The sequence below is a fragment of the Schistocerca serialis genome, chromosome 1 (genome assembly GCF_023864345.2).
Source record: "Schistocerca serialis cubense isolate TAMUIC-IGC-003099 chromosome 1, iqSchSeri2.2, whole genome shotgun sequence".
Lineage (NCBI taxonomy): Eukaryota > Metazoa > Arthropoda > Insecta > Orthoptera > Acrididae > Schistocerca > Schistocerca serialis.
In genome coordinates, this window is record NC_064638.1 from 460,445,505 (window position 1) to 460,473,270 (window position 27,766).

General features: G+C 41.2%; 2 protein-coding genes across 5 annotated transcripts in view; one reads left to right on the forward strand and one right to left on the reverse strand.

The window, feature by feature from the left end:
- LOC126473251 (histone demethylase UTY-like) overlaps positions 1–27,579 on the reverse strand; it is a 207,174-nt gene extending 179,595 nt beyond the window's left edge. For 3 of the 4 annotated variants that reach the window (XM_050100192.1, XM_050100210.1, XM_050100182.1), the window contains exons 1-4: positions 27,137–27,579; positions 25,710–25,776; positions 25,459–25,624; positions 25,258–25,366 (exon numbers count right to left, since the gene is read on the reverse strand). In XM_050100192.1, the coding sequence (XP_049956149.1) occupies positions 25,258–25,366; positions 25,459–25,624; positions 25,710–25,776; positions 27,137–27,204 (410 nt within the window). In that variant the 5' untranslated portion in view covers positions 27,205–27,579. Of the gene's footprint in view, positions 1–5,241; positions 5,371–25,257; positions 25,367–25,458; positions 25,625–25,709; positions 25,777–27,136 lie in introns of those variants that run through there. The other variant, XM_050100203.1, reaches the window with a different exon arrangement.
- Positions 27,580–27,581: 2 nt separating this feature from the next.
- Positions 27,582–27,766, forward strand: part of LOC126473247 (FUN14 domain-containing protein 1-like) — a 75,927-nt gene continuing 75,742 nt past the window's right edge. Inside the window, exon 1 of the mRNA XM_050100170.1 lies at positions 27,582–27,737. The gene's annotated coding sequence lies outside the window, so the exon portion shown is untranslated. The remainder of the gene's footprint in view (positions 27,738–27,766) is intronic.

Below are 27,766 nucleotides of genomic sequence, written 5' to 3' on the forward strand. Positions count from 1 at the left end.
GTCTTTAGTATTCAATCCCGATGGCATTCCTGTGTTTCATCGTCAATGTGAAGGTCCAAGGGTTACAGTAAACCTGCGGTGGTGCATCGGAATCTAATACTGGTCTCCCAGGAAAGCAAGCCGACGGTGTAAAGTGGAAGTGTGACGAATGCTACTGTATATTTATGTTTCGTTCGAGACGTACATCCGCTACCGTGGCCGAGGTCGTTAGCGTACGCCCGTGCCATGGCGCTGTAATCTGAGGTAAGCCAGTTCAAATTCTGGTGGAGGAAAATTTTCGATGACAGTATTTGGACAAGGACAGCAGAGGTGATAGCGTAAAGTTCTTGACAACCAGTCTTTTGAGTCAATGTCCCGGATTAAATTTCAAACATTTCCTCATTATCTCATGAAGTGTGAGCATGTGACACTGTTGACGGTGATCTGCTCGTCACAGGGGGACGTTAAACTCGACGTCCCACTTGGTGCTGCTCGAGAGCAGTAAGCTATGTGCCGGCACCTGGTTTCACACTCTCCCTTACTTTCATCCATAACAACATAAGCGCTACACTACAATGTACAAGCACTCATCACAGCCATCCAAGCGACACTGATACGTGCTTGACACATCGTAACATGTCGGAGGAAGGCAATGGCAAACCATTTCCACTACAACGATGCCTAGGACAGCGATGCAGAATTCCTGCATCTCCTCCCCTACGCTCATTCCCCTGAGTACTTTGAGTGTGACTTGCACGTAGATATTCAAACCCTTCGGACACTATCAAAGCAATCCCATTGCACAGCCCGTAGTTATCGGATTTGAATTCAGAGTATTGGTTATGGAGTTGCACCTGTTTATATTAATCAAGGACCTGAGTGCCAAAAGACCGCTAAATCGTCGAGCCTATCGGCTACACAAAAATGGTTCAAATGGCTCTGAGCACTATGGGACTCAACTGCTGAGGTCATTAGTCCCCTAGAACTTAGAACTAGTTAAACCTAACTAACCTAAGGACATCACAAACATCCATGCCCGAGGCAGGATTCGAACCTGCGACCGTAGCGGTCTTGCGGTTCCAGACTGCAGCGCCTTTAACCGCACGGCCACTTCGGCCGGCCTATCGGCTACACAGATCTGTGTTATTACGCCAAGTAAAATTCTGTCCAAGTCTTCCTTCAATTTCTTATGATCGTCCAACGACGATGTTTTCTTGCACAGAATAATATCATCAGCGAACTGTCTTATAGTGCTGCCGACCCGTCTGATAAATCGTTTGTATATTTTCAACATTAGAGGTCCTGTTGCGCTTCCTTGTAGCACACTTGGTGCTATTTGAGTTTCTTTGAAACACTTATCGACAAGTATAACGTACAGTATTCTTTTAGTTCTATTACTCTTCGATCCAATCACATATCTGCTGCCGCGCGGTCTAGGGCGTCTTGTCAAGGTCAACGCGGCTCCCACCGTCGGAGATTCGAGTCCTCCCTCGGGTATGTGTGTGTTATCCTTAGCGTAAATTAGTTTAAGTTAGATTAAGTAGTGCGTAAGCTTAGGGACCGATGACCTCAGTAGTCTGGTCCCGTAAGACCTTACTACAAATTCCCACATATTTGCTAAGATGTTTGGTATGATCGTAACTTGGTTAGCAGTCTTCATTGCAGTTCTGTGTCGAACGCCTTACTAAAACCTAGGAAGAAGCAGTCTACCTGTCCACTTGCATCTATTGTTTGCAAGACGCCGTGTATGAACAAAGCGAGCTGTGTTCGGTTCTTTGAGAATATGCTCTAAGATCACGAACCAGACAGACGTCAGCGATACTAGTCTGTAATTATGTGCATCCAACCTTTTAACCGTTTCTTACAAACAGGAGTGACCTGCACTCTTTTGCAGTCGCATGGGACTCTCCGTCGCGCAAGAGATTTCTCGATCATTATTAACTAAGAAAGGAGCTAATTGTATGGCGATGATCAATGAGATTCTCAGCGAAAATCAGTACAAGTTCATTTGAAAAATAAAGTTGATAATTTTAACTCTGTAATTAAAATCGCTTTGACACGATACTGAATTGTATGTGAGGAATTTGTTGTACATTATCAAATCAAAAACATCTGGACAACTACGAGTGTAAATTAATAGGCTATGAGGTGTGTCCAACCTTCGCATTTATGACGGCTTGGAATCTGCAGGGAACAGTTAACATGAGATGTCTGAAAGTCTGTTCTTCTACTGTACGCAGTACACAATACTGTAAAATGCGTTCATATCCTTCAAGTGGTTCAAATGGCTCTAAGCACTTTAAGTGGTTCAAATGGCTCTAAGCACTATGGGACTTAACATCTGAGGTCATCAGTCCCCTAGAACTTAGATCTACTTAAACCTAACTAACCTAAGGACATCACAGACATCCATGCCCAAGGCAGGATTCGAACCTGCGACCGTAGCAGTCGCGCGGTTCCGGACTGAAGCACCTAGAACCGCTCGGCCACATCGGCCGGCTTCATATCTTTCCTCGTTTAGAGTTTTCTCGAGTGCAATAAGGGGACCACACTTTAACCGTAAAACCATTGTGGTCACTACAGTTTTTCGAGGCATTCGCTAAACGCAAACCCTTCCATCTGACTGTTACACCACTTGTGTCCAGCGACGTCGCTCTTCACACCGCCTCGAGCGTAGCTCAGCACTGACTACTGAAATTTGTGGATTATAAGGAGCTGCTCGACCATGGTACTCCCTTCTCTGTAACTCCCAAAGGCCGTGCTACACTGCTGCTACCACTCTGGATATCGTGAGTGATTTCTTCCGCTGATTTCATAAGATTTTTTACAACTTCCCTTCACCTTCAGCTACGGTGTTTCCTTCGCATTTCCCCTTCACAACCAAATTACCAAACAGTCGACTTGGACAATTTTAGCAGCTTTCTAATGTCTCTAATTTATCTGTTATTCAGGTGACATCCGATGCCTAGTCCATGTTCTGCGTTAGCGAGCTATCCTGACTGACCCATTCTGCTGTTACCGCTTCTCTGCTGACAACACAATACTACCAGCCTCCTTTTATATTGGCGGGTCCGCCTTTCGTGACATTTAATGGCCAATTAACGCATTACACAAGGGTGCGCGGTTACTTTTGATCAGACAGTGTACTGTTTCTCCGGAAGAACGATATTCAACTGTTTCGAAAAGGTTTGAAAATGAAATGGCTCTGAGCGCAATGGGACTTAACATCTGAGGTCATCAGTCCCCTAGAACTTAGAATTACTTAAACCTAACTAACCTAAGGGCATCACACACATCCATGCCCGAGGCAGGATTCGAACCTGCGACCGTAGCAGTTGCGTGGTTCCGGACTGAAGCGCCTAGAACCGCTTGGCCACCGCGACCGGCGAAAATGTTTGAGATTAACAGCTTAGGCTAAACGCATTGCACTTGAAATGACAAAGGAGGAGAGATTAGATGGAGTGTAACACGTTAAAAAATGCCAAGCGCCGCAGCTCGCTACCTCTCAAGTGATAAAGAAGCCCGTGGTCATGGTACGGACGCAACTCAAGCTATTGCCCCGCAGATCGCGGACGGCTATTCGGGTGACCTGACCGAAACGGGCGCCGCGGCCGACTTGCCACAGTTACACAAAACGCTTCCCTGAGCTAAATGCGTCGCTCTATTTTTGCCTGCTCGCCGTCAGTCGGCTCCTATGACACGGCAGCGGTGTTGCTTGTATCATGGTCCGAGCAAAACGTTTCCAGCAAGCTGTGCACTCAAGAAAGCATCTGCGCGGATAACGACTTACCTTCTGCTTCTCTAGACTATCTGGTGTGCAGTGCAACCCAAGTGCAGCACGGGTGCATATCGACAAAATGCTGCTATGCTGAATTCTAGACGTCAGAATGGCCTGATACGGGAACCAACGAAATTTTCAAACTCTTGGGAATTTTCATCTTTGTGTCTTCGCTCACTATTATAAATGATATAATTACTAATGGTACTACTGAACAGGTTTCGATCTACAGTCTGTATGTACATAGAAACTCTCGCCTCTTTCCCTTTAAAAAATATTACTTTCCCATGAACAGGTGTGAGTAGAACGACTGTCGGTACATTCCCTGTAACCACAATCTATCTAACGGCATTACGCAAGCACCACATTTCCGTGTAATTTTTGTGACTTATCCGGCGTAGCTGACATAATGCTTTCTGGTGTACGCCGTATCGATGATTCTATGACGCACAATGCAAACACTAAACTTTTAAGTTATGTTATACATTACGTGTTTTCTGAATGACTTCGAATGCGTGGTCTCAGAATTTTTAGTATAATACCTAGTTTTTCTAACTCCAAAGTTGGAGCATTTCTTTGACGTCTCGAGCTGCTTAAACAAACCCATAACAAATCTCGCAACACCACTTTATATCTGCAATATTATTTGTGCTTACTGAACTAAAGATTCAGCCAGACGAGTGTTGGTGGCGAACTTCTCCGTGGATGAATTAAGATACTTTTCAGTACATCTCAATACGATATTTGCCTTTCCCATAACTGATTTACATAGCCGTTCTGCTTTAAACTGCACTGAAAATAAAACCTGGATTTCTTACTAAGAAAGTAAAACGCGTTGATGATGAGTGACGTGAAGTTGTACTTCGCAATCTGACAATTTCGGTCTTTAAATGTTTCCAAGTCACAGGCAAATGTTTATAGATTCACTGCTGTTCGCAGCTACAAATAAAACTGTTTACATTTCCTTTTAGAAGGACATCTCATAACTGGCATCTAAGCATTTTCTCCATGCGCAAACATTAAAGTAATGTTTTGCTCGATTTTCTGTGTCTTACAAATCGATCCGTAGATTGCAATGAACAAGAGCTGTTTCAATCATCTTCGCTACACCATAAAATGTACAGCTACTTAATACGCTATGACAACTCTCTTTTAAATATCGGTAACCGACCAACTGTTATGTATTTATGTGTTTTAAGCAGAACGACCTTCTTCAGCTTCTAATTAAATGTCGCCATACACTGCATACAACAGATGTCAGTTTTCTGAATTTGTGTGCATTTTTATGGATCTACGATTAAATGACGTATTTTTCGATCCACACTAGGAAAAGGCATGAAATGATAACAAGTTTATGAGTCAATTACTCTTTATTCATAATCTTAAAAAAATACTATGTGGAAGCACAGTGGATCAGTATTAACGAATAAGACTTCCAAGTGTATGTCTGTTTATTCCTCCATTACATAGTGATTTTCCACTCAGCTACGTTTATTGGCCACTTAATTTGCAGCAGATTTCGCAGCCTTTTATGACTATATCTTCAGGTACTTAGGAGCAGTTATCAACACGAAATACAATCAATTACATCTTGTTGCTGTTTGTAGCGTCTTCTTAAAAAAAAAAAAAAAATAAAATAAAATAAAAAAATAAAAAAATAAAAAAGCAGCACTCCCGGACGACAAGGTCATTTTATTGACAAGTGAGGTAACAGGTAACTCATCATTGTCGGAGTACGTGACAACAAATTCAGACCAGATGATCACACACATTGCAATACAGGGTACCCGAAAAGTCGCATCAATACACAGTGTAGCCTCCTCTAGGGTAGTCCAGTCAACGAAGGAAAATTAAGGGGGTGTGGGGTGTTAGGGGGGGGGGGGAGATTTGTGTAGTTGCAAAATTTTCTACAGTGGCAGGAGGGAGTCCAATCAATAACATATTAAAACTCCTGTTCGGTGGGCGTGAGTGTGAAGGGGTGGGGCAGTGGGGCGTTTAAAGGTCAGTTTTTTTTGTTTTTCTTTAATAACTCCAAAACCGCGGCTTCTAAGAAAAATGTTTCCCACAACCAACTTAGACATTAAATCCCCTAAAAAGTCCTATTCATTTTTTTCTCTAGGACTAATAATTTCCGCGTTGCAGGGGATGAAAAATTGCAAATTATTAAAAACACCTTTTCAATGGTGTAATATTTCTGTTTGCAGTTAAATGAAGTGGGTTAAGAACAAACATTAAACATATGAACGTGGAGTAGAGTCGTTTTGATGGTTAATCATGATCTGAGGGTATAATACGGTGGCTAGGAAGGAGTCGAGTGTAGAAGTATGAGGGAATCCCCAAAATAAAGAGCAAGCAATTACCTGTTCTCTGTACCGCACTAAGTCACGAAAAACAACCACAAGGTTTTTCACAAACTTACACCGAACCTTCCACAGCTCGCCTTACGAATCACTGGCAACGCAGTGTGCAGACATGCCCGATAGTGTATATTATCCACAAAGTGCTTAAAAACTACATGTAATACCGATATTATTTACTAATAATACTAACCCAAGAAACGTGTATGGACAGAATCTGTGTAAATCTCAGCACACTGTTCTACAATAATAGGGAGTAAATAGACTGTTAGTCATCGTGTACGGCAGTTGTATCGTTATTCCAAGAACGGCAACTTCCCCCACCACTTCAGCTCACTTTTCTGTTTACAGATTATAGATCCTCAGCATTCCTTATCCAGTTCTCTCATGTAAGTAGATAACATAACTTCAGTGAGCTCGTGTTTATGTAGTGTAATTATTTTCAGTTTACTAAGTATTTATTAGCAGTTGGTAATAGAGTTAAAAGCTCAACAGGTGCAGCTGTCACAAATCTACCACACTGAAGAGCCTGCCCCAAGACCAACATTCTGTCAACATGTATTCGACAATGTCGATTTCATTGCCTCCACTACCAATGGCTGGAATACTTTTCGCAGCTTGACGGTATCCAGTGCATCATTTCAGCCTCAGCTTCCCAGCATCTGAAGAGACCCACAGTCTTAAATTGTCTCCCTATGTAATAGAAGTAATTCACCTAGGTGTTATGCAATTTCAGATATTTCAACAGAAGTCAAACAATGCATTACATCAAAATATTGTCCTAGATTTAAACATGATCAGTCCTATTCCATCAGGCGTATTGACATCTACTTTGTAAGACATATTTTGGACATGTGGTCAGTGGCTCCACTCAGTGCAGCCAACTCTTCCAAGTACCAGCAATTCCTCAAAGGAAGAGACTTATGTAGTCTACCAGTAACAAAATAAATGATGAGAGAAGTGCAGTAACGTTCTGGTCATTCATTAATCCACTATCATGTGACTACAACACGGTCACATAGTTTTACAACGCTGTCAACGACATATAGCAGCAATATGCCCCTTTTACCAATCCAATCCCTTTCCTACCCACACTACAGAGGTCACAAACAATATCACTCTTACAAAATAAGCACTTCTCAGCCACTGTTTCTAAAAACATCTTTTACATAAAAGCCCACTTAACAACTGCAAATAAGTACTCACTTAATAAAATGAAAATAACTCCGCTATGTAATACAACCTGTGTGAAGTTATTTTTTTTCCACACACATAAGAGAACTGGACAGGAAATTCTGGGGAAGTATGATCTATTTGTAAACTGAAAAGCGACAGTGTTCGTTGTGGAGGAAGTCGCCTTTCCGAGAGGAATGATGTAAGTGCCGTATAGGATGATTAAAAATCGATTTCCCCTCTAGCAGCGTAGAATAGAGGTAGACATTTACATAGAATCTGTCGATATGCTTTCCTTTCGTTTGTATTTCTAGCAGCTAATATCTGTATTCAACATAGTGTTAACACATTTTGTAGAAACTAAACGCCCCCTTCCCACCCACAGGAATGAGGAATTGCTTCCTTGCTCTTCCTTTTCAGATTGGGCCTATAAAGCTAAGTGCATGACCACAATCCGACGACCTAACTTCCTTCACGCTTCTAACAAATGGTTCTAATAGCTCTGAGCACTATGCGACTTAACTTCTGAGGTCATCAGTCGCCTAGAACTTAGAACTAATTAAACCTAACTAACCTAAGGACATCACACACATCCATGCCCGAAACAGGATTCGAACCTGCGACCGTAGCGGCCAGAACCGCACGGCCACTCCGGCCGGCTCACGCTTCTAACCTCCACCCTCGACTTTCCACGTTGTTACACACACAGCTCACAATTTATCCCTTAATACGGTTCTAATGCACTTAGATATGATATTTGTTCTTAACCCACTTCAATTAACAAGAAACATAAATTTTATACTATCAAAACACTATTCTTAATAACCTACGACTTTTCCATCGTTCGCAACGAAGAAAGTATTAGCCACAGAGAAAAAAATAAATCCGGACTTTTTTGCAGGAAATTTAATGTAGTCAAATTTTGTACTGGGAAACATTTCGCTAGGAGTCGAGGTTTTCAAAACATTCAAGAAAAACTTTAAAAATTGTCCTTTACAGACCCCTCCCACGGCGGCGCTCCATCTGAATATATTAGTCACACAGTGTGAAAATAGATGAACAACAATTCAACTAAGTAAAACCAATCTAATAATTTGCTGTTCACAAAAAAAGAACACGGCAGCATGAAAATTTTTCAGCTTGCTAAGTTGCTGCAGTCAGCACATCGAAGACGGAGGGGCTTCACTCGGGTAAACACGTTAGGCGAGCGTGATTAGGAACAGACTGTTCAAAACATCTGCCAGTGTCCTCCTTTCCAGCAACGAGCTCAGTCAAGATTCCTCGGATGCTGGGGATAATGACAGACAGGTGGCTCGGTTTTACGTCGACGTTTTTACGCTTTAAATTTAGTTTTATCTACCCAACTGCTTGCGCTGTTCACTTACATTCAACTTTTCGTCACTCATGTTTTATTGAATGTTCTAGCATGTGCAACCGAAACGGTCGGAATTTTAAACATATAATAGAAAGAGTATATATGCCCAAAAAAGGATGATTTCGAATGCTATCCTGTACATTATACAAGACACTTATACACAGTTTTTTTAATAGCAAATTTCGTGTAATAATCAAGGGTGCTAGATTATGAGAAAGTGCTTCAGTAGTACATTCGATATTTTACTGGAATATTTTATGGGAATATTTTATTAAAATGTTCCTTTCCGTCTTTAGTTGTTTTTCAAAGTATGCGCACTCAGAGCAAGCAACTGAACGTCATGACCACTTCATTGCTACCAGCGAATGTTTTAAGCATGGCGTCTACGAGTCCTAACTGGAACTGGATGAGGGCTCCACGTACAAGAAACAAAAACATACAGAAATACAAAATGGTTCAAATGGCTCTGAGCACTATGGGACTCAACTTCTGAGGCCATCAGTCCCCTAGAACTTAGAACTACTTAAACCTAACTAACCTAAGGACATCTCACACATCCATGCGCGAAGCAGGATTCGAACCTGCGACCGTAGCGGTCTCGCGGCTCCAGACTGAAGCGGCTAGAACCGCACGGCCACTACGGCCGGCACAGAAATACACATAAACTACTCATTTCTCAGACACCATACAGTATTCAAGAGATTCAAGAAGATCACCAGTTGTGTTTTCATACGATTTGTAAATACCAATATACACACCAAGAGCTAGCATCTTATAACAAGGCGGTATATCTGATGATTTTAAAAAAGGAAGGAAAAAAGATTGGGTTTAAAGTCCCGTCGACATCGAGGTCATTGGAGACGGTGCACAAGCTCGGGCTATATCACGGATGGGGAAGGAAATCGAACGTGCCCTTTCAAAGCAATCATCTCGGTATTTGCCTGGAGCGATTTAGGGAAAGCAAATGTTGCCCAAGTGAACTCGGGGTTTCTTCCTCTTTCGATATTGCTGTGCGACGTGTCAATGTTCTGACAACACTAACGAGATGTCTGTAATGATATGTGTCCTCAGCAATAAGCTCGTGTTGCTGGAGTACGGATGGAGAAGGAAAAGATGCAACTGAGCGCCTGTACAAAACCTGCGACATCCGGACTACAAGAAGGGGAACATCGTCACGCAAATCTTCCGTTAGAGCTGCGACGAGCCCACAAGGTTGGCTTATAGTGTGGAAACCAATGCATATGAGCTGTTTCTCCTTCTCTCGGTTGTGAAATACCGAAGATAAAATACTTTCCGTCCCTCAACAATATCTTTCGGACGGACGTTGAAGTCTGTCGGTACCCAGCAGACAGCTGTGCCATCAATTCACATTAAGTGAAAAAGTAAATAATTCACTATAAATTTACCTATCTTGACCGCAACACAAAGGTGCAGTTAGATAATCGGTTTCAGCTGTCAACCAGCCATGTTCAGATCTATGAAAAGTAGACGGACACTATTATCCCGAATTGGTGAAAGTTGTAAATGGAACAGAAAACCGATGCCACCGTCAACGCACTATCACTCCTCTTACCTCAATATCGAACAGTGAAAATTATACAAGAAATATGATTATTTTACTAGAGTAAGGAAACTACACTGAAGCGCCAAAGAAACTAGTACTCAAACACAGACATATGTAAACAGGCAAAATACGGCGCTGCGATCGGCAACGCCTACATAACACAAGTGTCTGGCGCAGTTGTCAGATCGGTTACGGTTGCTACAATGGCAAGTTATCAAGATTTAAGTGGTGTTATAGTCGACGCACGCGCGATGGGGCACAGCGTCTCCGAGGTAGGGAATTTTCCGTACGACCATTTCTCGAGTGTACCGTGAATATCAGGATACCGGTAAAACATCACATCTTCAACATCGCTGCGGCCGGAAAAAGATCCTGCAATAACGCGACCAACGACGATTGAAGAGAATCGTTCAACGTGACAGAATTGTAACCATTCCGCAAACGGCTGCAGATTTCAAAGCTGGGCCGTCAACAAGTGTCAGCTTGGGAACTGTTCAACGAAACATCATCGATATGGACTTTCGGAGTAGAAGGCCCACTCGTGTACACTTGGTGACTGCACGACACAAAGCTTTACGCCTCGCCTGGGCCCGTCAACACCGACAATCGACTGTTGATGACTGGAAACATGTTGCCTGGTAGGGAGACAACCACGTGAATCCATGGACCCAGCATGTCAGCAGAGAACTGTTCAAATTGGTGGAGGCTCTGTAATGGTGTGGGGCGTGTGCAGTTGGAGTGATATTTGACCCCTGATACGTCTAGATACGACTCTCACAGGTGACAAGTACGTAAGAATCCTGTCTGATCACCTTCATCCATTTACGTCCATTGTGCATTCCGACGGACTTGGGCAATTCCAGCAGGACAAAGCGACACCCCACACGTCCAGAATTGCTACTGAGTTTAAACACTTCCGTTGGCCACCAAATCTTCCGCCATGAACATTACTGGCATGCCTTGCAACGTGCTGTTCAGAAGAGACCTCCATCCACTCGTACTCTTACGGATTTATGGACAGCCCTGTAGTATTCATACTGTCAGTTCCCTCCAGCACTACTACTGACATTAGTCGAGTTCATGCCACGTCGTGTTCCCGCATTTCTGAGTGCTCGCGGGAGCCCTACACGATATTAGGCATGTGTACCAATTTCTTTGGCTAATCAGTGCAGCAAGCTTCGTAATGGACGTTCTAGACAAAGTTTTTATGGTTAACTGTTGAAAAGTGAAACAATAGGAAAAGTGTTGCCTACGTATTTCCAAACATCGATATATGTTTGATAAAGAAAACAAATATATGCATACAAAAGTGTCAAACAAGTTTTAGAAAGTAAAACGTTAGAGCCTTTCTATCTTACTGTGTTTCTTTTTTTCTAAATGCCAAGTAACGTCAAGACGCCTTTATTTTTCTTCCTCAATAGAGCTGACTTTTTCATCATTTTAAGTTATTTATGTGCAGTATTGGGTTTTTCTTTGTCTGAATACTGGAAATCTTTATCAGTTTTCGCTTTCAGATCTCTTGCTTCTTTTTTAGAATAACACTCCTGGAAGAGAAGTCGTTATGGAACCTGTGTCGATGTGTCACGAAAACAAAGCAAACAATAAAATGAAGACGAAGCATGACATCCACTGGTATAATATGAGTGAGCGTGGCGAGGATAAGTTAACTTTCACCGGCTAGCAGACGACGTCACAGTCCCGCTACCAGCGTCGACGGTGACGCTGATGTCCCGTTCAGTTGACTGCTCTTGTCAATGCCGCCATTTGAAACGCAGCGTTCCATCGTTTCGATGTTACGCTCCGTCAAGTCAAGCGCAAATTGCCATTAACCGTTTTTCACCTCATTCCGTAGATCGGAAGGGGATTGTTCAACAACTGAAACCATTTATTAATTGCTTCATTATGCTGCGATCATTCCAAATCTTCAGGGCACTATTTCGGGTCGCGCGTCTCCGCAACTATCGGTCTCATAGTAGAAAATATCTTAATCTCCGTTTCTCTATCAAATTCTATTTCTATGGTCTCCTCTAATAACTATCAGGACAAAGTACGTATTTACTTTCCATACAGCTACGTCGTACATGCAAATGTGATGTTTCGTCTCCCTGTTGACTATCCCCCCTTGCACCGCGCGGATTAGATGGTGTGCTCTGCGTGTGCCAAGCAAAGCAAATACTAACAGGCCACTGACCACGGAGCAAGGCCAGCGGGGATCCTCGAGCCGGAGCCTCTGACTGGACGCCTTCCAACACATTATCATAGCGCGAGAAGGTCACGCGTTAATGACGTCACACGAAGGCCTCACTCGGAAAAATTAATTTGCTTCCGCAGTGGCGCAATGAATGTCGTCAAGCGTGCGATTCAAGTAGGAAGACACTGTCATATCAAAAAATAGTGCGTGATGTAATGCAACCCTTCTTACATCGAAAAACACATAAATAAACAAAACAGAAAACTGTTTCACCAAATGAAGGTATTTTTCAATGATATACCGTCCCGAAGAGATTATGATCTTGTGAAATTTAATGTTCAGGCAGATAATCATATACGTCATTCCTTAATTTGTTCAGTTATACCAGATGTGTTCCCTAGTGCACGTGCTCAGATATTCGCCAAATACCATGTACTTTACGAAAATACCATGTAATTTGCAAAACTTAAACCAACTCGGCTGTATATGGGGACATACACCATTAAACAAATGGTGCATAAGTATATAGCCAGAACACACCTGTTGTTGCTGTGGTCTTGGACTTGTTTGATGCAGCTCTCCCTGCTACTCTATCCTGTGCAAGCCTCTTCATCTCCGAATAACTACTGCAGCCTACATCCTTCTGAATCTGTTCAGTGTATTCATCTCTTGGTCTCCCTTTACGATTTTTACCCTCCAATACTAAATTGCGATCCCTTGATGCCTCAGAACGTGTCCCACCAAACGATCCCTTCCTCTTGTCAAGTTGTACCACAAATTCCTCTTCTCCCCAATTCTATTCAGTACCTCCTCATTAGTTATCTGATCTGCCCATTTAATCTTCAGCGCTCTTCTGTAGCACCACATTTCGAAAGCTTCTATTCTCTTCTTGTCTAAACTATTTATCGTCCACGTTTCACTTCCATACATGGCTACACTCCATACAAATACTTTCAGAAACACCTTCCTGATACTGAAATCTATACTCGATGTTAACAAATTTCTCTTGTTCAGAAAAGCTTTTCTTGCCATTGCCAGTATACATTTTATACCCTCTCTACTTCGACCATCTTCAGTTATTTTGTTCCACAAATAGCAGAACTCATTTACTACTTTAAGCATGTCATTTCCTAATCTAATTCCCGCACCATCACCTGATTTAATTCGACTACATTCCATTATCCTCAATTTGCTTTTGTTGATGTTCATCTTATATCCTCCTTTCAAGACACTGTCCACTCTGCTCAACTGCTCTTCCAGGCCCTTTGCTGCCTCTGACAGAATTACAATGTCGTCGGCAAACCTCAAAATTTTTATTTCTTCTCCATGGATTTTAATTCCTACTCCAAATTTTTCTTTTGTTTCCTTTACTGCTTGCTCAGCATACGGATTGAATAATATTGGGGATAGGTTACAACCCAGTCTCACTCCCTTCCCAACCACTGCTTCCCTTTCATGTTCCCCGACTCTTATAACTGTCATCTGGTTTCTGTACAAATTGTAAATAGGCTTTCGTTCCCTGTATTTTATATCTGCCACCTTCAGAATTTCCAAGAGTGTATTCCAGTCAACATTGTCAAAAGTTTTTTCTAAGTCTACAAATGCTAGAAACGTAGGTTTGCTTTTCCTTAACCTATCTTCTAAGATGTCGTATGCTCAGTATTGCCTCGCGTGTTCCCACATTTCTACGACATCCAAACTGATCTTCCCCGAGGTCGGCTTCTAACAGATTTTCCATTCGTTTGTAAAGATTTCTTGTTACTATTTTGCAACAATGACTTATTGAACTGATTGTTAGGTAATTTTCACACCTGCCAACAACCGCTTTATTTGGAATTGAAATTATTATATTCTAGTTGAAGTCTGAGGGTATTTCGCCTGTCCCACACAGCTTGCTCACCAAATGGTAGAGTTTTGTCGTAGCTGGTTCATCCAAGGCTATCAGTATTTCTAATGGAATGTTGTCTACTCCCGGGACCTTTTTTCCACTTAGGTCTTTCAGTGCTCTGTCAAATTCTTCACGCAATATCATATCTCCAATTTCATTTTAATCTACGTCCTCTTCCATTTCCATAACACTGCCCTTAAGTACATCGCCCTTGTATAGACCCTCTATATACTCCTTCCACCTTTCTGCTTTCCATTCTTTGCTTAGAACTGGTTTTCCATCTGAACTCTTGATATTCATACAGGTGGATCTCTTTTCTTGAAAGGTCTCTTCAGTTTTCTTGTAGGCAGTATCTATCTTACCCCTAGTGATACATGCCTCTACATCCTTGCATTTGTCCTCTAGCCATCCCTGCTTAGCCATTTTGCACTTCCTGCCGATCTCATTTTTGAGACGTTTGTATTCCTTTTCGCCTGCTTCATTTACTGCATTTTTATATTTTCTCCTTTCATCAATTAAATTCAATATTTCTTCTGTTACCCAAGGATTTCTACTATCCCTCGTCTTTTTACCTACTTGAACCTCTGCTGCCTTGACTATTTCATCTCTCAAAACTACCCATTCTTCTTCTACTGTATTTTTTCCCCTGTTCTTGTCAACCGTTCCCTAATGCCCTCTCTGAAACTCTCTACAACCTCTGGTTCTTTCAGTTTATCCAGGTCCCAGCTCGTTCAATTTCTACATTTTTGCGGTTTCTTCAGTTTTAATCTACAGTTCATTACCAATAAATTGTAGTCAAGAGTCCATATCTGCCCCTGGAAATGTATTACAATTTAAAACCTGGTTCCTAAATCTCTGTCTTACCATTATATAACCTATCTGAAACCTTCCAGTGTCTCCAGACCTCTCCCACGTATACAACTTTCTTTCATGATTCTTAAAACAAGTGTTAGCTATGATTAGGTTATGCTCTGTGCAAAATTCTACCAGGCGGCTTCCTCTTTCATTCCTTACACCCAGTCCATCTTCAACTACAACTTTTCCTTCTCTTCCTTTTCCTACTATCGAATTCCAGCCACAATGACTATTAAGTTTTCGCCTCCTTTAACTATCTGAACAATTTTTTATATCGCATCATACATTTCATCAATTTCTTCATCATCTGCAGAGCTAGTTGGCATATAAACTTGTACTACTGTAGTAGGCATGGGCTTTGTGTCTATCTTGGCTACAATAATGCGTTCACTATGCTGTTCGTAGTAGGTTATCCGCGTTCCTGTTTTTTATTCATTATTAAACCAACTGTTGTATTATTAAACCAACTCTTGTATTACTATTACTTTATTTTATATTTATAACCCTGTATTCACCTGATCAGAAGTCTTGTTCCTCCTGCCACCGAATTTCACTAATTCCCTCTAATCCAATTTTAACCTATCCAATTCCCTTTTTAAATTTTCTAACCTACCTGCCCGATTAACGGATCTGACATTCCAAGTTCCGATCCGTAAAACGCCAGTTTTGTTTCTCTTGATAACGACATCCTCCTGAGTAGTCCCCGTCCGGAGATCCGAATGGAGGACTATTTTACCTCTGGAATATTTTACCCAAGAGGATGTCATCATCATTTAACCATGCAGTAAAGCTGCATGCCCTCCAGCACAATTACGGCTGCAGTTTCCCCTTGCTTACAGCCGTTCGCAGTACCAGCACAACAAGGCCGTATGTCACAAGGCCACATTAGTCAATCATGCAGACCGTTTGCAACTACCGAAAAGGCTACTGCCGCTCTTCAGGAACCACACGTTTGTCTGGCCCCTCAACACTTACCCTTCCGTTGCGGTTGCACCTACGGTACGGATATCTATATCGCTGAAGCACGCAAGCCTTCCCACCAACGGCAAGGTCCATAGTTCATGGGAGGGGGGGAGGGGGAGGGAGAACGTAAGTATAAACGGATTAAACGCCGCTGCACACACTTCCCTCTTTCACACATTAAAGCAAACACCGGCACAGATAAGATAAAAAAAAAACACACGCCCAACGACATATACATTAGAATTTACTGAGATAAAAGACAAGAACGAAATCACACGTTGGCAACACTTAACATGTCTGACGACAAATTAACAAGGACAAAAACAGTTGTGTGCACTTTAAATGTCTAACTGTTGGGAAAATCACAAGCAAAAAGAGGCGGACATCAGACATACGAATCCAGAAGCCATCACGAGAACTCGAGTTTCGCAAATAGTACGTATATGTCCACAACTGGTTTTCAATCCATTAGCTTTACAATAAAGTAATTTATAATGTAAAATGTTATAGCAAATATATATGTTCAAGCTTTATACTTCGACATCTAAATATATATTGTATAACTAAACCCCTTTACAGACTTTCAGGGCATGTTTCTTACATCAAAACAAGAAAAAATAGCCTAGTAAACATGGTTCTAAAGTGCAAACCTTACGAGCTACGAGCACTTGTTCAATGGATGAAATATGTTTAACAGTACCGATGTTCAACAGAAGAGAGTTGTTCCACAGTAGTGAAGATGAACAAGCACTCATAATAGCTCTTGCGGTACACATTTTAGGGACCATGGTTACTTGACTTTTTTCTTGTTTTGGTACAAGTAATCCGTGCTCAGAGTCTGTACAGGAAATTTAGTTACACCCTGTATCCTCGGCAAGCCACTGTACAGCGCATCACTAAGGGTACTTCTTACTAATATTAGCGATTTTCTGTTCTGTCCCACCCGTGTACCGAGCAGGAAAAGAGGACTATCTGCTCGTATGAGCACGTGTGCGCGCCACAATCTCTTTTATTCTCATTATCCCTACAATAGATGTACGGTAATGACAGCAGACATGTTGCACTATCTCCCTTGAATAGGAAATATCTAATAGGTTTTACGAGATTGTCGTCTTTTTTCCAGTGCACGACCTGTAAGTTCCCCGAGCACATCTGTGCACGATCCCATAGCCCATCTCTGGATTCGCTCGATTTCTGCTGCCATGGCTACTTGATAAAGCCTCCATGCTCTGCAACAACACGCTAGAATTGATCGTAAAAGCGTATTCTGTTCATATTTTTACAGATATACTGCACATTTCCATGAAATTTACAACGATTATACGTTTTTCATTTGCTTTCCTTAATAAACATGTCTGGAAAAAAGCATAGAGCATCTGATATTTATGAATTAAGCTTTAGTGAAAGCGCAGCAAATTACAGGCGAAGACAATGTGCGCAACAAATGAATGAAGAAAGGATTTTAAAAAAGAATACTGATACGATGATACCACCTTTCCACATTACTCGCGTGAATGCTTCTAGGGAATATGCTGACGGCGAATACAGTGATCCAAATACACATTATGCACAGTATTACCGTACAGCCAAGGGCTTGTGAAAAAGAACCTGCTAGAGAGGCCCATTAGCTCACTAAATAAGAGTGGACTGATCCTTTCAGTTTTTACAAAGTGAATGTTGTGTCGTATGAGATATCATCATCATCATCACCATCATCATCATCATCATCATCATCATCATTCATTTCGGTCACTTGGTCATGTGGCGTCTTTGAATCGGTGTGCAGCATAGGATCGCAGCAGGTTCTTCCATTTCTGCCAACCTTGAGCTTCTCATTGCTAGTTCAGTCTGGCTGTGACTATGCTATTTTTCCTTCGAGCGACATGATTAGCCCAATGCCATTTCAACGTATTCACTCTTTCCATTATGACACTGACCTAAGTGATGTAATAAGAACAAAAAATGATCCGTGTCCATTGGAGACAGTGCCACCGGTAACCCAAAATCATAACACATACGTGGACGTATTAAGCAACATAAATCCACATGATGGAGTTTTAAACTTCTGAAAGGCGTAGTACAAGTAAATATAAATTGTAAATGACAGCAGTAACTTATTATTTCAGTCGATTCTGGTTCTTGTTTACGTTAACCTTAGCGCGACCAGATTTTCAAAATGAAAATACAGGACCCAAATTAGAACTTGAAATGAACCGAAATTTTGTGGAAACTTTTGTTAACACCATCTCTAAATAGTAGTTACGTGTTAAGCTACTTGTATTTGTGCTAGAACTACATAGATCATCGTACCATTTGTTTTAAATTCGCACTAAAAACTATCAAAATACCTTGCATTACTAATCGAAAAAATATTTATTGTTTTATTGTGTCAGATGCAAACATAAATATCACTTTAATATAACGATGTCTTTTACTAGGGTAGAAAATGATTATTATTTACTTGTATTTCAATAACAATTGGCGTGGAACTTCCGCCGTGGGTAGTTTCTGAAAAATCTTTTATATCTTGCAGAACAATGTATGTCATTCAGAAGTTGAAATCTACTTCCCGCAGCACCATCTGATTTAATTCGACTACATTCCATTATTCTCGTTTTGCTTTTGTTGACGTTCATCTTATATCCTTCTTTCAAGACCCTATCCATTCCGTTCAGCTACCCTTCCAGGTCCTTTGCTGTCTCTGACAGAATTACAATGTCATCGGAGAACCTCAAAGTTTTTATTTCTTCTCCATGGATTTTAATTCCAACTCCGAATTTCTCCTTTGTTTCCTTTACTGCTTGCTCAATATACAGATTGAAAAACATCGGGGGTAGGCTACAACCCTGATTTAAATTGTAAGACATTTCCAGGGACAGATTTGGACTCTGACCACAATCTACTGGTTATGAACAGTATATTAAAAATTAAAAAACTGCAAAAAGGTGGGAATTTCTCGCATGATACACTGCGAACTATGGATGAAGGACAACAGGCAAATTCCATATTTCTAGATTTCTGGGAAACATTTGACACGGTGCCCCATTCCAGACTGTTAACTAGGGCACGAGCATATGGAATAAGTTCACAGATATATGAGTGGCTCGCAAACTTCTTAAGTATATCGTCAGGAGTGCCCCGGGAAACTGTGACAGGACCGCTATTCAGTAATTAATAGTAGTTACGTGTTAAGCTACTTGTATTTGTGCTAGAACTACACAGATCATCGTACCATTTGTTTTAAATTCGCACTAAAAACTATCAAAATACCTTGCATTACTAATCGAAAAAATAAGCCTACACGCTATGATTAGGACCGCTATTATTCCCTATTTACGTAAATGATTTGGCGGACAAGGTGGGCAGCAATCTGCGGTTGTTTGCTGAAGCCGTGGTTCTCGGTAAGGTATTAACGTTGAGTGACTGTACGAAGATACACGACTACTTAAGACAAAATTTGCAGTTGGTTTGATGAATGGCAGCTAGCCCTAAATGTGGAAGAATGCAAGTTAATGCGTATGAGTAGGAAGACGAAACTTGTAATGTTCGGATACAGTATTAGTAGTGTCCTGCTGGACACAGTCAAGTCATTGAAATACCCGGGTGTAACGTTGCAAAACGATATGAGACCGAACGGCATTTGAACTATAGTAGGAGAGGCGAATGGTTGACTACGGTTTATTGGGAGAATTTTAGGAAAGCGTGGTTCACCTGTAAAGGAGAACGCATATAGGACGCTGGTGCGACCTATTCTTGAATACTGCTCGACTGTTTGGGATCCGTACCAGCTCAAACTGAAGGAAGACATCGAAGAAATTCAGAGGCGGGCTGCTAGATTTGTTACCGGTAAGTTTGAACAACACGTAAATGTTACGGAGATGCTTCAGGAACTCAAATGAGAATCCCTGGAGGGAAGGCGATGTTCTTTTAGAGAAACACTGCTTAGAAAATTAACAGAACAGGCATTTGAAGCTGACTGCCGAACGATTCTACTGCCTTTAATTTATACATTTCGTGTAAGGATTACGAAGATACGAGAAATTGGGCCTCATACGGAGGCATATAGTCTTTCTTCCCTCGCTCTATTCGCGAGTGAACAGGAAAGGAAATGACTAAAATCGGTACCCTCCGGCACGCACCGTACGTGGATGTAGAATATACGTGCCGTACGTTTTTTGTCATTACAACGGGACACTTAAGCCAAATAAGGAACGATCCCGTAAAATATGGGACGTCTGGTCACCCTAAGAAACCTCAATGTGAGCGCAAGTCATTGCACGAAAACCACCCATAAACGTAACTATTTATAGGCCCCAACTACACGCTACACACATTGTGGGGCGAATGCCTCACTGGGCCGTCTGTGTACCCAACTCCTTGTATCATCGAGACGAGGCGAAATAGCGATTCATCTGACTACACTACACGCCCCCAGTCAGCAACTCTCCCGTTTCTGTTAGTTTGATCCACTGAAGACGTGCAACGTCATACGCCGCTGTGAGCAATGGCCTTTTGCGAGATACCCGATACCAAATGCCCATTGAATGCAGTTCCTTGGACAATGTTCGCACAAAGGGTAACTGCGAAGGACCTGAATTCACTGAGAGCAGCATTTTCTATCAAGTTTAAAATCGAATGCCACTTACAAGGCGTGACATTAGTCTCCCAACCCTGCAGGTTAGCATCCTTTTCCGATCATTGTTCTTACACCGTGTTACGTGGCAGCGGATGGTACAGCACTAACATTACAGACAAGCCGTGCATTTCACAGTGATACACCAACAAATTAGGCAATTTAATTAGTGGTGAAGTCATGGTCACATCCAAGCACAACAGCTCTTTTATAGCATTTTGCCCCATGTTACTGCGCTGATTTCGTATAACTGACTGACACACACACACACACACACACACACACACACACCACTTCACAGCCATGAGTTAGTCAGCAGTGGATGGTCGTACGAACCCCACAAACCATTTCCACATCACCTACAGTACTCGAAAGTGACCATTGTGCTCTCATATGAGGGCGGTTAACATTTTATCCGCAATGTCATATTATCTGGGCTCTCTACAGGCTCTTATTGCTCGTACTTCGTGTGATGCAGATTGAAACTATACAATTTCTCCTTGATAGTCGATATTGTCTACTCCAGGGGCCTTGTTTCGACTCAGGTCTTTCAGTGCTCTGTCAAACTCTTCACGCAGTATCGTATCTCCCATTTCATCTTCATCTACATCCTCTTCCATTTCCATAATATTGTCCTCAAGTACATCGCCCTTGTATAGACCCTCTATATACTCCTTCCACCTTTCTGCTTTCCCTTCTTTGCTTAGAACTGGGTTTCCATCTGAGCTCTTGACTGGTAGAATTGTTATCTGATAAATTAATTAAGATGGCATGGACACTGGACTATTAATCGCAGGAGTAAGGATTAACCAATAGTATAAGCAAAATGACCTTTAATACTCATTACTAAAGCTATTAGTGGTTCAGTAACATGTTCAGTAAACAGCCATAAAAATCTTTAATTATCTGACCAGTAACACGAAATGTCTTAGAGGTAGCAAAGCAAATTTAAAATCTTATCTCATATCGCTTCTTCTGGCCCATTTCTATTCTACAAAAGGTTCTTTAAATTAAAAGTAATAGCAGGTGTAATACAGAAGAAAAAGATGTTCACTACACCGCACACTGACGTCGGTTGCACAAACACCTTGTCCGACCAACGTGGGTCTTGAGTCGTGCTTGGGTAGCTCAGTTGACAGAGCAGTTGCCCGCGAAAGGCAAAGGTCCCGAGTTCGAGTCTCGGTCTAGCACACACTTTGGATCGGTCAGGGAATTTCGTGATTAAGATTTTTTGGTGGTTTCCCTAACCTGGGTCCTCTAATGGCGGCAGGGTTCCTTAACAAAACAATGACTGAATCATTCTAACTATTTTTTTTTTCGAACTGAGCTACTGCTGTACTCCAGATATAGATGCTGATGAGATTAGCATTCTAACGTCACATATATTCTTTAGTGATGACCATAACGTTAATCGCTATTAACAAAGAGGAACAACACATGCTAATCGTAAACACCGGTTGAACAGCAACAGAATACTTCGATTCGTGTTGCTAATAATGTCAAAGCTATATAAATCACTCACATACACGTGGCCAGTATGAAAGTTTTGTCCTATTGCTGCTCTATGTAATACAGGCTTCTGTTTCGCATGCGAGTATGCTGACAGTAAGAGAAATTCGGATTACCCCGTCGCTTCGAGAAGTGGCTAAAAGGTAGTGTTGTGTTCCCGTTCGTCGGTCAGTTACTGAAACGTTTCTTAATAAGGCCCAATGAAAATAGAAAGTACGGATACATTTATACTCGGCGAACCACCCGATGGTGTGTAGCGCAGGATACTTTGTGTACTACTTGTCACTTCCTCCATGGTCTTTTCGCGTGTTGTATGTGGGAGGAAGCAATATGTTGATTGAATCCTCTACGAACGAATGCTCTCGGAATGTTAACAGCAAACAACACTATAATACACGACGCATCTCTCGATGCGTCTGCCACTGGAGATGGACGAGCATATCTACGACACTTTCGAGCTTACTAAACGAATCCGTGACAAAATGCACTGCTCTTCTTTGGATCACTTATAAGTCCTGTGAAGAAAGCCTGTTATGGACCTAGAATTAGAAGTAATGCTAAAGTACCGGTCGAACGAGAATTATATAAGCTACCTCCTCTTCGCGGATGGATTACGCTACCTCAGGATTCTTTCAATGAATCTCAGTCTGGCATCTGCCTTTCCCATGAACAATCTTACGTGATCGTTCCACTTTAAGTCGCTCAATCGTATACCCAGATGCTTATTGGATGACCATTTTCAATGGTTGTTCTGTAGTCTTGTAATCAGACAATAACGAGCCTGAAGAGAGAGAGTTAATTTCTCGCTGCAATGACAACAATGAGTTTGTTTTTGTTATATATACGGAAGCAACCTAGTATCGAACTACGTATTTTAATAAACGGGAAATGCTGAAATAAAAAGTTTTCGCACACTGAATATCCCCACGACAACGGTACACTCAGAAGTGCCTCAGTTAACACATATAGATTTACCTGACAGGAGGATACACACTGACACCTCGAGAGAGACCTCACTGCTGTTCACAAATCATTACACTTTTTCCTTACTCGTTTGACGTACTGCATAGAAATTGCAGAGGTAATCACTTTAAATTATAGAAGAGGATCGCAGAGAACTGATTACAGTGTTAGTACAGAAAAAATACTCTTGACTGCACACGCCAGGGAACTAATTCCACATCGTGATCACTTTAAAAAATTGGTGACTACTGATTACAAAGTTAATGGTAAGCAATTATTACTTAAAAGTTGACATGTCATCGCACTCTCTCTCTCTCTCTCTCTCTCTCTCTCTCTCTCTCTCTCTCACACACACACACACACACACACACACACACATTACATTAATTTCTAAGCGATTTTATCTCCGAATTGGGATGTCCAGAACATCGCTTTACTGAAGGTCTGCTCCAATGCAGACAGAGTAGACATAGCTTCCAGAAATAATAAGTATTGTATATACTGTGACACGAAGCAGCGCTTAAAAACGGGCTATTGAAAGCAGCGAAAGTGAAGAGGAAGGCTTTCGGCCGACCTTGGCTCCAGTTCCCATCCCGTTCCCTTCCAACCGGTTTATTTTGGTGTTCTGCTGTCTGCGCCGATGTGTGAACGACCCCGCCGGAACGGCAACGTCGCAGTGCCGCAGACAGAGCCATGCGTGGTTTGGCTCCTAGCACGTAACACTTGCAAAACGTAACTTCTTCTTGAAACTTACTTCCTTCGAATCAATTTGCAACCTAGTTACGCTCCTTCACGTGGACCTTTCTCCTTCCAATGAGTAATTACCGATAGTACATTAGTTCGTTGAAATCAATCGTGCAGAATAGATGCACAGAACTCCTTGTCATTAACAGGGAAAATCTGTTTAAAAAGTTTAACACACCTTATCCTGGCATAAAAAAATTATCAATAACTCGAGTAAACTTAAAGGGCAGTACAGTGACAATACGAAAGACAAGCTAAAAAAAGCTGAAATACTTGTATACTTTAACAGATGTCATACACTCTATATTTTTTCCATAATCCATTTTCTCTATTTATTTGCTCTGTAATATCATTATGGATCTTGTAATAAGCACAGGCAGCGACTATCGTTTCAGGACAGCACCACCGCGCCACCTGCTGACTCCCCAAGGTATTTGCTTGGTGCAGCGAGCTGAGGCCAACGCTATCTGTGAATACACTGGGAAACTGCTTAGCACACTGTTTTGGTGCACGTGCCAACAACCGGAAAAGGGTCATCAACCTGTCTGGTGGCTGCGTCTTCGGAACTTCACATTTAGGAAGTGAAAGATCAGTGGGTAGAGTTGACGAAAGCTATAGCATGCATGGTGGTCGAACTCTTGCAATAATTTTAATTTGCTTTGGTAATTCCAGCCTTAAACTTTAAAGACAAAACCGTTTTGCGGATCCTTACTACCTCTCGCTTCTTTTACGAAAAACACTTCGTAACAAGTATTGCAGACACAATCGTTCAGAAAACTTTTTCAAATCAATTGCCTGCGTATCAGCTAAAAAGAATGGTGTACCGTACTTATTTTTGCAACAATGAAAGCAGGGGAATTAATTACTGAAAAAATGTAAACTTCACGAGCATTAGGAGGGAATGCTAGAATGTACGTAAACTATAGGACAAACGTCTTAACCATTGGATAGTTGAATTCCTAGCGGGAGTCTCATATTGAGTATAGTTCTGTAAAACGATGAGTCTAGATAGAGAAGAGGAAAATGGGTTTAAGAACTAGGGCTGAAACTTAGCTATTTCCGCTCTTAAGCAATACGTGGGATGTTTCCAATGCATGTAGGTGAATCTTAGCTTTGTGACGAATTTACCATCGAAATGAAATATTAACAACGGGGAGAAAAAGGAAAGCTAAATTCGTAAAACATAAAAAGCCAAAATAAGTAAACAAAGGAGTAAATAAATGGTGGAAAATTATAATTAAGCACAATAATATTTTTCCAATTATTTATAAGATTATGTACTCACCACTGGAATGCATTGAAGTGGAAATAAACCAGACCTTGCCCGTACAAGAAATTTGCGTCCTTCCAGTAATCAGATTTCAGACCGAAGAATTTCTGATATGCTGACATGGCTGCATAAAATGCAAAAAAAAAAAAAAAAGTCCATTTCCCTAAAGAACTATATAAATTTATTTTGATACAGTGAGGTATTAATATTTCTTACCTTTTGCATAATCTTCAAGCAAGAGATGAAAGTGGCCCAATTTGCAGTATGTTTTAGGATCAATATTTATCTCTTTCTGGATTAATGTGTCATCTTTCTCTATGTGTTTACTACGTTCTTTCTGATTCTGGGCCTGAACTAACATTCTCTCTAAATATTTCACGGCCTGCAAAATTCACATTTATAACAAAATAGGTAAATTTCACTAAGTATAAACACCCAAAATTAGCTATTACAAGCTTTATACTTACCTTTAAAACAAGTTCTTTCTTCTTTGCTTGTTCTGGCGTGTTTAACTTCAAGAACCCAAACTGCCGACTGTAATAGATAATTGTATTTAAATAATGATTATGTCCAATACTTAACACTTCGAAGGGTGTACTAATTTTACATTAAAACGCAGGCTTTTTTTTTTTTTACCAGGGTGGGCACAATCTCCTGCTGGCAGTGACAGACCAAACTGACACATTAGTTCCCCACTGGCTATTAATTTTTCAGACAGTTAATTTAAAGACATTAGCCTTTATCAAACTGGGAGAACAAATGAAAGAACGAAAACTAATTACATCACACTAGGTCTGTGTGTTACTGTTCTCCACACACACACACACACACACACACACACACACACACACACACTCTACTGGATTTGAAACACTAATGACAAAATATTTTGTAATATGATCCTTAACCTCAAATATTACGAAAGCTGTGCAATTACACATTAGGTCGCCAACTACTTATTTGATTTAAAAACAAATGAGGCAGTCGAGGCTGTTTCCCATGCATATATTTGTAGTTAAGAATAATAAATAACTGTTAATCAGGAAATTCATTTACACTGCAAGAAAGTGCGATGATGCCTGGACGAATTTGCGAATATGCTCTTGTTACATAGAATGTCTCTCCAGTTTTACCGCCCTGCTATGCGTAAGTTATATGCATTAATGAAATGAAATTTTAACCCCTAAAACAAGCTGCACTGGCCTTGACAACAGCATTAAGTACCATAACAGAGTCTGGCTTAGGTGCCAGCGACTCAAAGAGAAATATTTTTACTGTCAACATTAACTGCATCGACCTCATAGCTGAACGCCATTAATTAGGAAAATCACTGTACCTCTAGTTCATTACTGAAGGTAAGTGTTGATAAACAATGAGGAATGGGCAGTAGATACAGTTTCAGCAGTAACCGAGTACAATATCCTGGCACAAAACATTTTATACCTATATCTGTCAATAAGCACAAACTTCATAAACGATCCAAACCATTTATATGGGCTGTTTCCTTATTAACTCATGTCAAAATTCTTTTTCGTCACCAATACAGCCTGTATGAAATCTCCAATCAGCACACAGCGCGAGTAATATGATGAGTACAAACATTCAACATGTTGTGTCCCCTTTGAGTGTAAACAGTGTTACGGAAATTTACATCCGTTTATTTCTCATAAAGCAGCTGTGTGTTAGGCTGAGTTGAAATTAGTGATAGGAAAATGTGACGATGGAAAAAACACTATTAAAGGTAAGTAGGTCACACAAAAATGCGGCGTTCAACAGGCGCTGAGATAGGCCGTAGTATTCCGTGATTGTCATGAGATTATCTTCTTCATGGAATGTATACAGTGTGAATCTAGCAGACAACATCTAAACAGATGATAGTGGCCATGTTGTTTACCTGTCAAGTTCCGACAGCACCTGCAGTTCTTGATTAGTTAAATTTATATCGTCGGAGTCCTGTGCCATTTTGGACGTAGTTAGTAGTTTCTTTGCGTATTTGTCATCGACACTTATGTCACTTACATAGCCACAAAATTCACTTTCACATACAATAAGAAACACTTTCACTACAAATACCTAACAACCTCTTTAAGAATATCCACGCGCCTACTAGTTCCAGACAGGGGTATGTAGGGGATTTGGGATACGGGATTTTAAAGACCGTATAAAAGAACGTCGTTTTAAAAAGTATAATGGCAGTATGTCAGCTGTTGGAGATCCTTGCAAACGTTTTAGAAAATCGTATCAGTGTGTACATGAAGTCCATCGTTCAAAGGAATACATTTTAAGAAGAATTGAAGGTCATTCGGACGTAGAACTAAGCCTCCACCGGTGCACCAAGCGACCCCCTCCAGAGTTCACAATGCATGCCGACGTTTTAGGACTTGGCTATTGGTAGACATGCAAGTGTAGCAGTCAGCTGTTAATAGACTGTGTGTTAGTTTCGATTTTGGTTCGGTCGCTGTGTGAAATTTGTGGAGGCAGCGAACCCGTTGAACGTATGCAATTTATTAAGTACAGTTCTACT